This window comes from Anser cygnoides, chromosome 2, assembly GCF_040182565.1.
Source record: "Anser cygnoides isolate HZ-2024a breed goose chromosome 2, Taihu_goose_T2T_genome, whole genome shotgun sequence".
Lineage (NCBI taxonomy): Eukaryota > Metazoa > Chordata > Aves > Anseriformes > Anatidae > Anser > Anser cygnoides.
The window spans coordinates 14,584,834-14,598,634 of NC_089874.1; the positions used below are offsets into that span (position 1 = coordinate 14,584,834).

The following is a 13,801-nucleotide window of genomic DNA, read 5'->3' on the forward strand; positions in this document are numbered from 1 at the left end:
TCTTTTGTTATTATTGAAATTTTGCTATCATAGGAAAACATACCCTGAAATAAAAGGGAGTGAGGAAACACACACACACACATATATATGTATGTGTGAGGATGCACGAATGCATTTTTCATTGAGATGTAGTAGAAGTCTCATTTGTGCAATTTCTATAGACAACCTCAATGCTACCCACACCAGTACAGAACACTAAATCCTCGAGGATAACATCAATGAAGATGTCTCTCATTTTGTTTGCAGATCATTTTATTTTGTCTTGTCTGAGAAACAGGAGACTCATCCTGCTTAAAAATAAAAATAAAATGCAGCCTAGTTCACTCCTATCCACTGTATAAATATAATTTCAGAATGTTATTTGTCTAAAGCCAATTGTTACACTGATATTGCAAAATTTAGCCAATAAATTCAATGTGTAAGGCCTAATATAAGTTAGGAAAACAGGACAGCCGTAACCCACATATAGGAAAGACCATTACCAGCACCCTGAAAGAGCAAACACTGTCCTCTTGCTATTACAAGGAAAGGAAGTGACATTATTGGAATGCTAAGGTTTGGAAACCCTGGCTTAACCACAACCATGGACTGAACAGTGCATGGCTTTTCAGTCACCTAGCTCATCTTGTTTACAGGCCAAATTCACCAAACAAACAAGAACTTGCATAAAGTACTCACACAAGTTAAAGAAATAAAAGGTGATTCTCTACTATCTCCCTAAACAGGGAGAATCACTCATGTAAGATTTAGCACCTAGTAAATTCCTACAAAGAGCTGGAAGCATTTTAAAAGCTATTCTAGTTAGGTATCAAATTAATATTTATTGTGTCTTCAACTCCTCTTCAGAGTCACTGAACTCTCAGGTAATTAAGGGTGCAGGCAGAGTACTGACTGTGAGGGACAGGACAGGTCCAGGCCCTTAGCACGGCATCTAAGCTGCACAGAACAACAGGAAATTCAGACCATGTAACATCCAGAGATGCCACGTCCCGTTTCACTGTATTTGGGGTAGTGAACTTGTTGCTCTTCACTCACATATTGCTCACAAGCAGCTCAGAGTGCAGCTCCTGTACTAGGGCAGTACAACAAGCTTACCAGTGAGGCTGTAAGCATACAAGGTTACTAGAAAGCCAAATGTGGGTTACCAGAAAGCCAGATGTGAAGCTGCCTGACGGAAACCTTGCCACATTACTCTTGCCTGTAGTTGTGGACTGGCCCTTTCCCACTATAGAAATATGTAATGGACACTCAAGAGCCACAGCTGGATCCTGGATGAAACCCCAAGTCTTTATATTCCTCAGCTCTCCGATATGTATCTTAAACATCTGCAGTTGTCGTCTATAAATATATTTTCATTTACTGTTTACTGTCAGGACAGCCCAACACTATTTATGTAATGGAGAGAAGTAGTTACATGTCCAGGTTAGGTGTTTCCAGCATTGCCAGGTCAGCTCTCCCACACTAACTTCAGGCACCTTGGGGATCCCCTAGGCTCTACAGAAGGCTGTCAAAATACAAACCTACACACTCTGGGGTGTTAGGCAACATCTATGAACAGTATGGTAACTCCTATCAGCTCACTTATTTCCATGACAGGCCCAGAGTACAGCCAAGCAAAATGCCAAAATGCTTATGATAGTGAGTTGTCCCACCAGAATGGGATGATTTTTGGCAATACATCAGTAGTTAACTGTTTGCAGAATATTTATTTTGTACAAGCCTTTGCATTTTTACCACCTTGATCAAGGATAGTTGAACAGATCTTATATCCTTGTTGAAAAAGTTTCTGCATTTTTTCAATAAATTCATTATTCTCACTCAAAACCACGTAAGATATTCATATTACTTAAGCTAGAACAAGGTTTCATAGACCAACCCTAGCACGGGTGTAAACTGTCATATTAAAAAATTCTTACAGCTAACTCCATCTTGCAGTAAATTAAACGCTATTACTACAAGTCAGAATAATCACCAGGTACGGTCATAATTTAAGTTGGTGGACCTGGAATTGTTTTTTCATTTTTCTTTTCCAACAAACTGCAATGAGAAACATGTAGCATCCATATGGGATTATACAATCTCAAAACACTATAAAATAGACATCGATCTTGACAACACAGTATACTATGGAAATATTATCATACTCATTTCACAGACTACCAAAGCAGACCAAGATGGTAAATCACATCCAAAACTACATAATAAGGCATTGACAGAACTAGGGCTGAATTCAGGACAATCTGAAGGGCAAAAGATGTACTCACATAATCAACTCTTCAATCAGGGCCTAAATGTATCCTCTTTGTACTAGTCAAGCTCAAAAAATTAGCAAGAAATATACAGTATCTGAAAACTACATTTTCTTTTTAAAGTGATGTCCTTGACACTGCAATTTACTATGTAAATCAGAAATGGCATTTATAGGCAACAGAAAGACGGACAAAGAATTCATACAGTCAGAATTACAATGTAGAAATTGCTTTGAAAGTCTTGGTAGAAAATAATGTGTTTTGCATCAATTATTCTCATCTACTTCTAAAACAACATGTCATACATGTCCAACAGGGAATGAAAGAGCCCTAGTAAATGGCTTCTATTCTACTAAGTCTATCAAGAGGCCTGCTTAACAGATGTAAATTCCAGAGAGATTATTTTGTCTATGAATAAAAAATAATAAAAAAATACTCCAGACAAATATATGATTACATCAAATCCATAATGAGAGAAAAAGACAGAACATTTGGGTGGGAAGAGGGTTGTTTTGTTATTAAAATTTAGTACTGAACTCATTTACAGTATCAGCTATATCAGAGGAAACTTTGGACTGTCTTCTAAGCTAATGTAAACTGTCATTTTTCAGGAAAATACTTCTAAATCTTATTTCCAAGAAGCTTGGCCTGTTTGTTGTTCAGCATGTTAGAAGAAAAGAAAACAAAAACAGAAAAAACAAACAGTTGCACAGATACTTTTTTAAAATATATTAAGCCTTACCTATATTTGTAGTTTTGATACAATGACTATTGGGATCTTATAATTTCAGCATGACAGGACTCAAATCTGTATCTTCTACTGCTGAGTATGACAAAATAATTAACTAAAGGTTTGGCTTCTTTCAACTCTAATCTGATGCCTATAAAAGCCTCTTTTTGGGGGAGGGAAATTATATATTAAGTAGCTATCACATGCATTCTAACAAAGACTTCATAGATAACTGCAGTAGTGAATACTGTAATAAATTCAGTAACCTACCATCTGTTTGAGATTTACTGAGAAATATCGTACTGGCCCGTGGATGATCTGATGGGTTGAATTCCATGTTCAAATCTGGAAAGAAACAAATAAAAAAATAGCACATTAAAACATTTATGATTATCCAGCAGTATGCTCAGGTTTTCTTATTTTTAAGAAGACCAATTTTACATTATTGCAAAACAACATCAATCTTGAAGTCCTTTTTTTTTTTTTTATTACCCTTCACACAAGTAGCTCTTTTTGGTATGCAAATGCTTTGCATTAACACAGCTTTGGGATTAGACTTGGGTTCTAAGGGCTGCTTTGCTTTTGGATGAAAACAGATAAAGCAACTTGAGAAGCCTGTACACAAGAAGTTGGGAATTATCCATTTTCCATTAGTTTCTTCTTCCATATCCTGAAGCCACTGCTAAGCGCAGGAATACAGCTTGTTATATGTAATTACAGAAGCATGAAGTATTATAAAACAAATATGCAGCCCTCTGTAGATAGATGGGTTTCCATGATTAGATGTGATTACATTAGTAGATATTGAAGCTAAATGTAAACGAGTTAAGTCTAGCCCAGACTGTTTTAAATGGTCAAGATTACTAAAGCTTAGAACTTTTGTGACACTTCACAGGTGAACATACTTCTTTCTGTAACTTCCAAAAAAAGTCCTCAAAACAGGTTGAAGATACGAATCTATCACAGCATATATGAACTTTGAGAAATGTTATTTTCCCTAGTAAGATTAAAATGCCTTGAATTTACTTGTTCCAAAACTCCACTCTGATACCAATTCTTCAAAACCCTCGAATGCTTGCATCCACTTGAAAGCATGGTGCTAAAAAATAGCACACAGCTTTTTATCTTTTTTCTTGCTCTCCCAGTGTAACTGCTTCAACCTTAGTTCTTTTACATTCCCTTGATCTCCAGATACACCTTCTCTCGCATTTGATACAGGCCATTTATGCAAAACTACCTATGGGCATTGATAAGTTTATCTTTGGTGATTCACCCAGGCTTTCTACATTTCTGTCTCCCCTCCATCTCTGTGAAAACTCACAAAAACTGAGAACCAAGCACAGCCTTTATGCTCTCCTGGTTTCCTTTCCATCTCCCTGTATTCTGCAGCCCATGTGATCATAGTCATATCCCAACTTGGAAGGGACCCACGAGGATCATCGAGTCCAACTCCTGGGTCCCCAAAGGACCACCCCAAAACCAGACCCTATGTCTGAGAGAATTGTCCAAATGCTCCTTGAACTCCGGCAGCTTGGTGCCATGACCACTGCGCTGGGGAGCCTGTCCCAGTGCCCAACCACCTCTGGGTGCAGAACCTTTCCCTAGCACCCAGCCTGACCCTCCCCTGTCCCAGCTCCATGCCGTCCCCTCGGGTCCTGTCGCTGTCCCCAGAGAGCAGAGCTCAGCGCCTGCCCCTCCGCTCCCCTCGTGAGGGAGCTGCAGGCCGCCATGAGGCCTCCCCGCAGCCTGCTCTGCTCTGGGCTGAGCAAACCCAGGGCCCTCAGCCGCTCCTCGTACGCCTTCCCCTCCAGACCCTTCACCACCTTGGTAGCCCTGATGAGCAGCCTGACATGCTGCTGGTACTTGGAGATCACTTTTGGAGTAAATACTGGCCTTCCTGCTTACTAGGAAGAACCTAGAAATCCAAACAAACAACTCTTCAGTTAGAAAGGGGGCTTATTATTATTATCAAAGCCACAAAGGAGAGGGGAAAAAAGATTTCCAGGGAAAGTCATTTTGATTCTCTGAGAAACCACACTTCACAGCCAAGCTTGGAGAAGATTTTAAGTAGGCCATTCTACTAGAAGTTCTGAATTGGAAGGACTGGGAATTGGAAAGAGCATTCTCTTGTTACTTGCTGCAGCTTATCTAGACATGGAGATGAAGAAGAAAAATTACCCAGCGTGACAGATAGCGCTGGTGAAGATTGTTTTTCATTTCAGGATAGTTTTTCCATTAAGCTCAATTCAAGATGTAAATCGTTAAGCAAAGAGTAATCAGTATTTTAAAACAGCAAAATATATTGCTTTTTATCATCCTATTAATCTTTCATCAAACAGCACAATACATTACCATTAAAAAGTGCATTTTTTTAAATGATTACAGACAGTTTTTCTATGAAATCTTTTAAAGTACAGCAAGGCAAATTCAGTCAACAAAACAGGACTGGTAAAAATACAGCTGAACTCAACTGTCAAAACACTGCCCCCAAAGAGGCGAACATTCCTCTCCTTCATGCCTAGAAAATTGTCTGCTTGGGGAGTAATAACAGCCTGGTACGGGTTTACAGTCTGCTTGCAGGGCTGAAAAGAAAGAAAACCAATTGCCACATCTTGCAGTCAAGTTGCAACTATTTGAGATTCCTGTGTTATAAAAGACTATTATGCAGAAGCAGTGAAACAATGGAGGACTTAAAATCTTTCTAAAAAAAAGCATGAACTGTTATTCTGGCAGAAGCTGAAAGAAGGCCAGCAAGATCCCACCTCAGCAGCTGCAGAGGCCAGAGCAAGGATTCGGAACCAGCCTGGGAGAGGCAGCTCGCTGCTTCCAGGTAGCACCATGGCTCCATCCCACCCCACGGGCCCCAGACCATCCATCCTGAACCCTTCAGAGTATGTGTCTTCTTTTGTCCAAGACCCTTCTTTCATGCCCTCCCCCAAAAGAGCAGCCAAACATATCTGCCTGTTTTTCCTTCAAGTGCCCTCACAAAAATTAGAGGAGAATAACCTATCTAGGGTTGGTCACCCAGTGCAAGGTGGCCAGAAGAAGACTGAAGAAGGCCAGAAGAAGTGCTGCTAAGAGAGGCTGTCTCCCTGCTCCCTTTGAGGAACGGCACAGCTCCTGGGGGCTTGAAAAGCCCTGGCTGTGTGGTGTGTGCCTGCAACTCCACCACTCCCCGCTCCTCCCAGGAAGAGCACGAGGCAAATCCGAGCACCCCACAGGCCACCAGCAGGACCGTACTTCTCCAAGCCATCACTGCTGCCATATTGGGAGATTAAAGCAGATACAGTTTCACAACATAGAAGGAAGACTTCAGTCGCTAGTTGACCTAAGATGTCTTAATTTACTGTACAGCTTGAAAATAAATGCCTCTTTGAATCTGGCAACAAATTCTTACACATCTGTCATTATAAACAGTGCCATAAGAGATCAAATGCTATCAGCATGTGAAGTTACTAACGTGTCACCAAAGGACATTATCCATCCAAAAGTTATCTCCATCCTCGAGTCATACTGCTTTAGTCATCTTAGTAATGCTTTCTAGCATTTGAAAAGCATTCACGAAAAACAGCCACAATATGAATGCTTTACACATTTTGTAATGGAATAGCTGACGATAGAGAGAGATTTAAACTCACACAAGCAATATTCAACTCTTAGAGAGGCAAGAGAGAGCCAGAATTTCAATCATCAAAATCTGTACAAAGATTTGATCCATTACTAGCAGTCTGCTCTGTGACTCATCACAGCCTTACAAAGGAAGGATTTTAAGTGAGTATTTTTTCTAGCAGTTACTCTGCATTCCAAAATGCTTTTAAGAAAAAAAAAAAGTCATTGTCTCTCCAAATCCAAAATCCTTCACTATAAATTTTATTTCCAGGAAATACTTGTTCATGACTAATGGACATTCTTCTTAATTACAGATTCTTTGGTTTTAGAGTTTCTGCAAGGATTTCATTTATTTTAAAAATGATGGAGCAAGTAACAATTGACACAACGATTTAGAGAGCAACCCAGTATATTAAAAGAATTTAAGATTACAATAATTATCTTCAATAATAAATACAAAGAATAGTAAATTATTAGAATTTATTCTTTTAAAATATTTAAGTGTAGATATTAGGCATTAAAGTAGTGAAACATTACTAAAGCCTTTGCCAATGATAATACTTATTTCCATAAGTTGCTTCAGTAAAGCTAATTAAATCTGGGAAGAAAAAAAAGAGTAAAAATGCATTTTTTCCCCTTAATGGCATGTTTTTAATAGTGAAGTCACTTAAGATACAGTAACAAGTTAATTGCATGCTGGAACATACCCAAGAACTACACAATCCAGTACCATTCTTTTGTCTACACTGGGCACCTCAAGATTTTGGTATATTTTGTTCCAGTTAAAATAAATGCAAGATGGAAAACCCACAAATAAATCAACCCCTCCTGACCACCACTGAGAGTAAAATTAGCTACGCTCTACTTTCTTCCAGAACATAAACCCCTATGACAGTATCATTTGCAGTTCAGATCTCATATTCAAGATTCCTAAGAATTTATGATTCTAGAGCAAAAAAAACCCTACGTCTTATCCCTCTGTACTGGAATTAGTCAAGCCTGTAGCCACCTAACAATAATTGAGACCTTAAAATCACACCAAAAATGTTACACAGATAGGAAATATTTTCCTAGATCTCTTTGTAGTTCAAAAATCAGTTCGGATTTTTTTTTTCCCAGTTCTAAAGGACTAAAATATAGCTCCCATACTGGAAACACCTAAACAGTGTGATGCCCCATGAAAGTTTCAGGTTTTTTTTTTTGACTTCTCAGGATTACAAACCAAAGGTGTGTGTCTATTTATAAATGTACACGTACACATGCATAAATCTATATCTATAATAAAGACAGATATTTATATAGACACATATATCTATAAAGATATATATATAGAGAGAGATGTATCTCTATGTCATTGTCTTGGGTTTACATGACAAGGTTTTGGTAGCAGGGGGCCTGCAGAGGTGGCCCCTGTGAGCAAAGCCCAGCTGCTGCCCCATGTCAGATCAGAGCCAGCTCCAGAAGGCTCCAAAAGGGACCCGTCACTGGCCAGAGCTGAGCCATGAGTGATGCTGTTTGGGACTCTGGGAGAACAGATTGAAGGAAGGGGAAAAAATATACAACACCATAACAGTAGCTGGAAGAGTGAGGAGGGAAAAACAGCCCTGCAGACACCCAAGGTGAGTGCAGCAGGAGGGCAGGAGGTGCTCCAGGCATGCAGCACAAGTTCCCCTGCGGCCTGTGGAGAGGCCCCTGGTGGAGCAGGCTGTCCCCCTGCAGCCCATGGGTCCCACACGGAGCAGATCTCCACGCTGCAGCCCGTGGAGGAGCCCCCGGTGGAGCAGGTGGATGTGGCCTGGAGGAGGCTGCGGCCCATGGAGAGCCCCCGCAGGAGCAGGCCCCGGGCCGGAGCTGCAGCCCGTGGAGAGGAGCCCCCGCAGGAGCAGGGGGTCTGGGGGGAGCTGCCGCCCGTGGGGGCCCCGTGCTGGAGCAGTTTGCTCCTGGGGGATGGACCCCGTGGTACGGAGCCGTGTGGGAGGAGTGCTTGAAGAGCTGCTGCCTGTGGGCAGCCCCCGCAGGCTCAGTTCGGGAAGGACGGCATCCCGTGGGAGAGACTCCATGTCGGGGCAGGGGCAGAGAGGGACCGAGAATGAGCAGCAGAGACAAAGCATCGGGGACTGACCATGGTCCCCCTTCCCCATTCACCTGTGACACTCAGGGGGAAGAGGTAGAAAAGGGTGTGGGGGGGAAGGTATTGTTAGTTTGCTTTTAGTTTCTCACTGCTCTAGTCTGTTAGTAATAGGTAATAAACTACATTCATCTCTCTATGCTGAGTCTGTTTTACCTGTGATCATAATTGGGGGGGTGATCTCCCTGTCCTTATCTCAATCCTTGAGCCCATTTCATCCTATTTTCTCCCCCTTTCCCTTTGAGGAGGGGGAGTGAGAGAGTGGTTGTGGTGGAGTTCAGCTGTATAACAGGGTAAAACCACCACAATCATCTATTAAAAATGTCATTTTTAAGATCACACTTCATTTTGCTTAGCCAAAGCAAAGTCAGTCTCGGGTATGCTTCAGCTAATAGATCACATGCTGAAAAACAATTTATACAATTTCGGAGTACTTGGGCAAGACCAAAGTTACAAATACATGCAATTAAACTTAAGATTGCATTCTCTTCCTCATTCAGTAGCACGCCAAAATAACAGCTGTCATAACAGGCATTCTGATTTATCACATCAAAATAAATTCACTTTCTCTTCAAGAACAAGAGGTAGATTTTGCCCGTGACTCAGTTCGATACGTAACTGCCCTGAAGTTCAAGACACCCACCAGAAGACCACAATGAGATTCTCCCTGGACTTTGTGAGAAACTTTGTTCCTGAAGCCACGGTAGCTGCATTCAAATATGGCCATAAAAAGAAGCAAGCTGTAAAACAGTTCAGTTTCAGACTTGGACTAAAGCCCAGGCAAGATTTCTAATCTCTACACAAGATCTTAAAAAGCATTACTGAGACAAAAAATACTGAATACAGCTTCAGTTTGCAGATTTTAAAAGGATAAGGAAAAAGTTCAGTTGAGTAAAGAACAGAGCTACAGGAATGTCTGGAGGACTGTAGAAAATGCCTTAAAATGAGAACCTTACAGAGTTCAAAACGTTTAGCTGATCAAAAAGGAAAGCTAGGAATTGTCTGTAGTTCACACGTCTTCACAGGGGGAGAAGAAAAAGCACTAAAAGTTCCCTCTAATCTAGTGCACAACAGAACAAAAGCAGTGGAAAATGAAAGCAGAAAGATTTTAATTATGAATTTGAAAAAAAAAAGATAATTAGGCACTGCATCTCCACATCCAAGAAATGTGAACTCAACATATTTCGATGTTTTCCCTTCCTAAAAGATTACTTCAGTCAAACGTCTTCAGGCTCTAGTCTTGCATATATATTTAGGCTTGATTTACGAATAGCTGGATGCAAGTTATGGGCTTATGATTCATACGTGGGTCAGATCAGATGATCCCAGGGGCCTCTAGCTTAAGTTCTATAAAATCTTCAGAAAAAAACGTTATTTAAATTAAGCACAAAATCTCAGCAAGTCTCAGTGTCACGTGTATAAACTTTCCAAAAGTGCACCAAACTCTGCTGCAATTCTTACTTCAGAGAGATCTAGATTTTAAGATTTGTGGTCAGAATTCATTATAAGCACGATAAAAACAGAAAACGATAAAATGACATAATTCGTGGCAATAGTTAAAAAGAAAAACAACTTTTTTTTTCCAACTCACAAGTCTATTGAGATAGCGACAAGAACCACAATAGGGTGAAGGACGGGTGCTGTAGCAGCTACTTTCTGAGCAACGTGCATCATAGCATCTGCCATGACACAAATAGGAAAAACCAACACCGTTGCTTCTTTTGTAATAGTGCTTGAGGGCTGCACTACAGGGAGCAAGCCTGAAAAAGTGTTTATTCTATCAGAAAAGTTTCCTTCCTTTGAAGCAATGAAAGTTAAGTTTGCACTGCCAATGTTCTCATGCTGATTCAAGGATGATCCAAAATCTAAGCTGAGTAGAACAGTTGTTTTATACTTCAGCAGTCCTGAGATAATCTGGTGAAATTACGCTTCCTTCCCTTTACACTTGGAGACTATAGGCTATCAATGCCACCACAGAAGCACCACTAAAATTAAGGAAAAAGATACTGTCACACATTAATTTCATGACCTGTCCTATACTTAAAGAAATCAATCCATATTTCTTCTTTCCAGAAGATACGTTTTTTCATCATTTAAAGGGACTCCAGGTAAAGAAAAGAGCACACCTGTCAAGGGCATGCCAGAGAGGAGGCCTGCAGCCACACAAACTAATTAACCTTACCATCCTCACTACACCTACGACGACCTGACATGACAGAGCAACTACCCCGTATGGCCTCGGTGGGTGGAAAACAACAAAACCACCACGCAGTTGTTTAGCAAGAAATTGAAAGAATGACAGCAAGGAGCAACGTCTGATTAAGCCTTATGAGTTTCAAGGAGGCACGTCAAAGAGGAGCGGAAAACAATTGCCATGGAAACCCCGGGAGAGGGAAGCACAGGTGACCGGAGGGAAGCCGGCACAGCGAGGGCTCGCAGCGGGCCCTGATGTGGAGGCCCTGCCAGAGCTGCACCTCCCTCGCCTAGGCCGCCCTCCTGGTACCAGCAGGACCAGAGACGGCATTTCTCCAGCTGCTCCAGCCTGTATGAATGAACTGATGTAATCTCTGGGAAGAGAAACAGAGACAATATCCTCCAGGCACGGACCAGTAGATCAATGGCCCCAGCACTGAACCTAGAAAATAAATTTCAGCAGTCTGCACCCTATGTCCTTCTTCTTCCCTTTTACTCTGGTGGGTTGCTTCCTTCTAGTAACAGAAATTAGCCATTTAGATGTACAGTAATGAAAAAAAAAACCAAAACAAACATAATTAATGTCCCTCAAACATTACAATTGTGACTAAAAAACAGATTCCCTCAGAAGTTGGTAAGAGTTAAATGAGTACCTCACCTGAGAGAACGTCCCACATCTCTCTCTTGTAAAATGAAGCAAGAGAACACAAATTACTTTAAAATACAAGAAAGAGAAAAGAAGACGACTGAAGAAAGCAATCTCTCACCATTATTGTGTATATTCTTACACACTATTGTTATTTTAAAACATGATTTAAGCTAAGCATCCAGGACACAATCTTATATTTGGAAAAACATATGACTGAACTAGTACTAAAGTTTCCATTTGAGACTTCTGCACATTAATTTGGGGTTATGTCTCTCAAAAATGGAATGCACCAAGCACAGGGAATAAAATAACTCAGGACACTCTCTGCTCAGAAGTTTTCACAGTTTTCAAGCCAAAATAGGACTAAACTGTATACTCTGATTTCAGTGGATAATAACAATAGCCACATCTGCTTTAACACTAAACCTTCGAAGATGTAAAATCCACTACACAGAAGTGTACACAGCTCAAGTCATTGAAACATCACAGAATTGCAGCATAAAAGACCACAAGATTTACCACTACCTTTTTAGAGTACTTTATGTCTAGTGTAAGGAGCCAGTAAGCTACTTCAAAAGAAAACGTCTCTCCACTGAAGTATTTTTGTGAGAAAGAATGTTAATGACGACATCCCAGTGCTCTGTCACAGTGAGTATGAGAATAAAGTTGGAAGGGATAAAGCATGATTCTTCATTACAGTACCCTAAAACAGCTGAGATGTGCAGAACATGGTCTACTCTAAAAGCCAGGTCTTTATGTCACTTGTCAGAAAGGAACTCTAAGGCCAGCAAACAGAAGCAACTTTTCAAGTACCATACCTTTAACATTATCCAGCCAAAACATTTTTTTAACATTGTTTAAATTGGTACCTTCCCATTGGTTTCTGTAGTATTAATCAATGTACTTTCCCCCTTATCTTAAAAGATGTACAAAAGTTAAAGGAAACTGTAGCACATGGGAGAATTGTGATCAAAGGAAGACTTCTATGAGGTTCTTTACAAATCATAAATCTGACTCAAAAACCCTACAATCTGGAATTAATGAATTCAGAAGAAGAAAGGACTGTGCAAGTGCCTTAACAAAGAGCTGTGTCCTACAAGGGAGCTATGAAGGACTTGAGAAGAACGGAGTACAGAAGACACAGTGAGGCCTCTATGGATGAGCATGCTTCCCTTCCTTTCTACTAGCACGCTCATGACACAGCACAGCACAAGTGACACTGATAAATATTCAGCAGAAAACTGTCCTCCCAGAAAGCTTCCCTCCCAAACCCCACGTTTTAAAAGAACTTTTCATGTGAAAAAAAAAAAAAAAAAAAAAAAAAAAGATCAACAGATTTGAGCCCAAGAATCACAACTGGCCCCTTGCTTTGTTTTTATAGAGGACTCCAGTGATACCAAGCAGACATGCCAGAATCCAGACCCACTGACTCTAGAGATGTGGGACAACATTCCCTGTGATGCTACTGTTTTTGCATGGTCAAAAATTCATTCTAAAACCCAATTTTCTTTCTCCTGAGAGTATAAACAGACTTTTAGAATGAAAAACATTTTTCTTGGACAGCAAGCAGAGCCCTTTGAGTCCGACACTCAAAGACCTTGCATTGCTTCTGACTTCCTGGCATCAAGTACAGGGCACATTTCAGTCCAGAAGAGCTGGGGAGGCAGAGGAACACCCAGCATACACCACAGTGGGTCCCTCAGAGGTCTCAGGTCTGCAACCTGCCTCAGTTCATCCCGAGGAACACACTGCTGGGGGAAAAAAGCTGAAGCCAAGCAAAGCTGTTCTAATGCTTCTCACCAAAGGGCAAGGAAATGCACCCAAGACGTTTCCATTCTGCTGTTGGAATATGAAGATGACAAGGCTGGCCAACAAGACCTGTCATCAGTTTTTCAGAAGCGTGACCTTCACTGAACATTATGTAGTGTGAACAATTATATGAAGACATAATCCCCACAAAATCTTTTTAAACAAACTTAAGTGATACAGTTGCCTTCAACTAATGCAAAATGGAAGCAGGAACTACAATGCACACCTTAAACAGAGCATCTTACTTTGCACTTCGGCTCTCTGCTGTGAATCTCCCATCACTGCTCATGCTTTTACTTTTGACCTTCCCGTTTAATTACTAAACACCACTTTTTGGTGCTTGAGAACACACTATTCAAACCCTCCCCAAGTAACAGAGAAGGCTGGTGTCTCTCCATTCTGTGTACATTTTTACATGCACCACTAGAGGTACG

At 40.8% G+C, this 13,801-nt stretch overlaps 1 protein-coding gene across 3 annotated transcripts in view; it reads right to left on the reverse strand.

Annotated features, from left to right (window-relative positions):
• Positions 1-13,801, reverse strand: part of CCNY (cyclin Y) — a 126,838-nt gene that overhangs the window by 46,244 nt on the left and 66,793 nt on the right. For all 3 annotated transcript variants that reach the window (XM_048076573.2, XM_048076575.2, XM_048076574.2), the window contains exon 2: positions 3,250-3,324. In XM_048076573.2, coding sequence (XP_047932530.1) covers positions 3,250-3,324 — 75 coding nt within the window. The remainder of the gene's footprint in view (positions 1-3,249; positions 3,325-13,801) is intronic.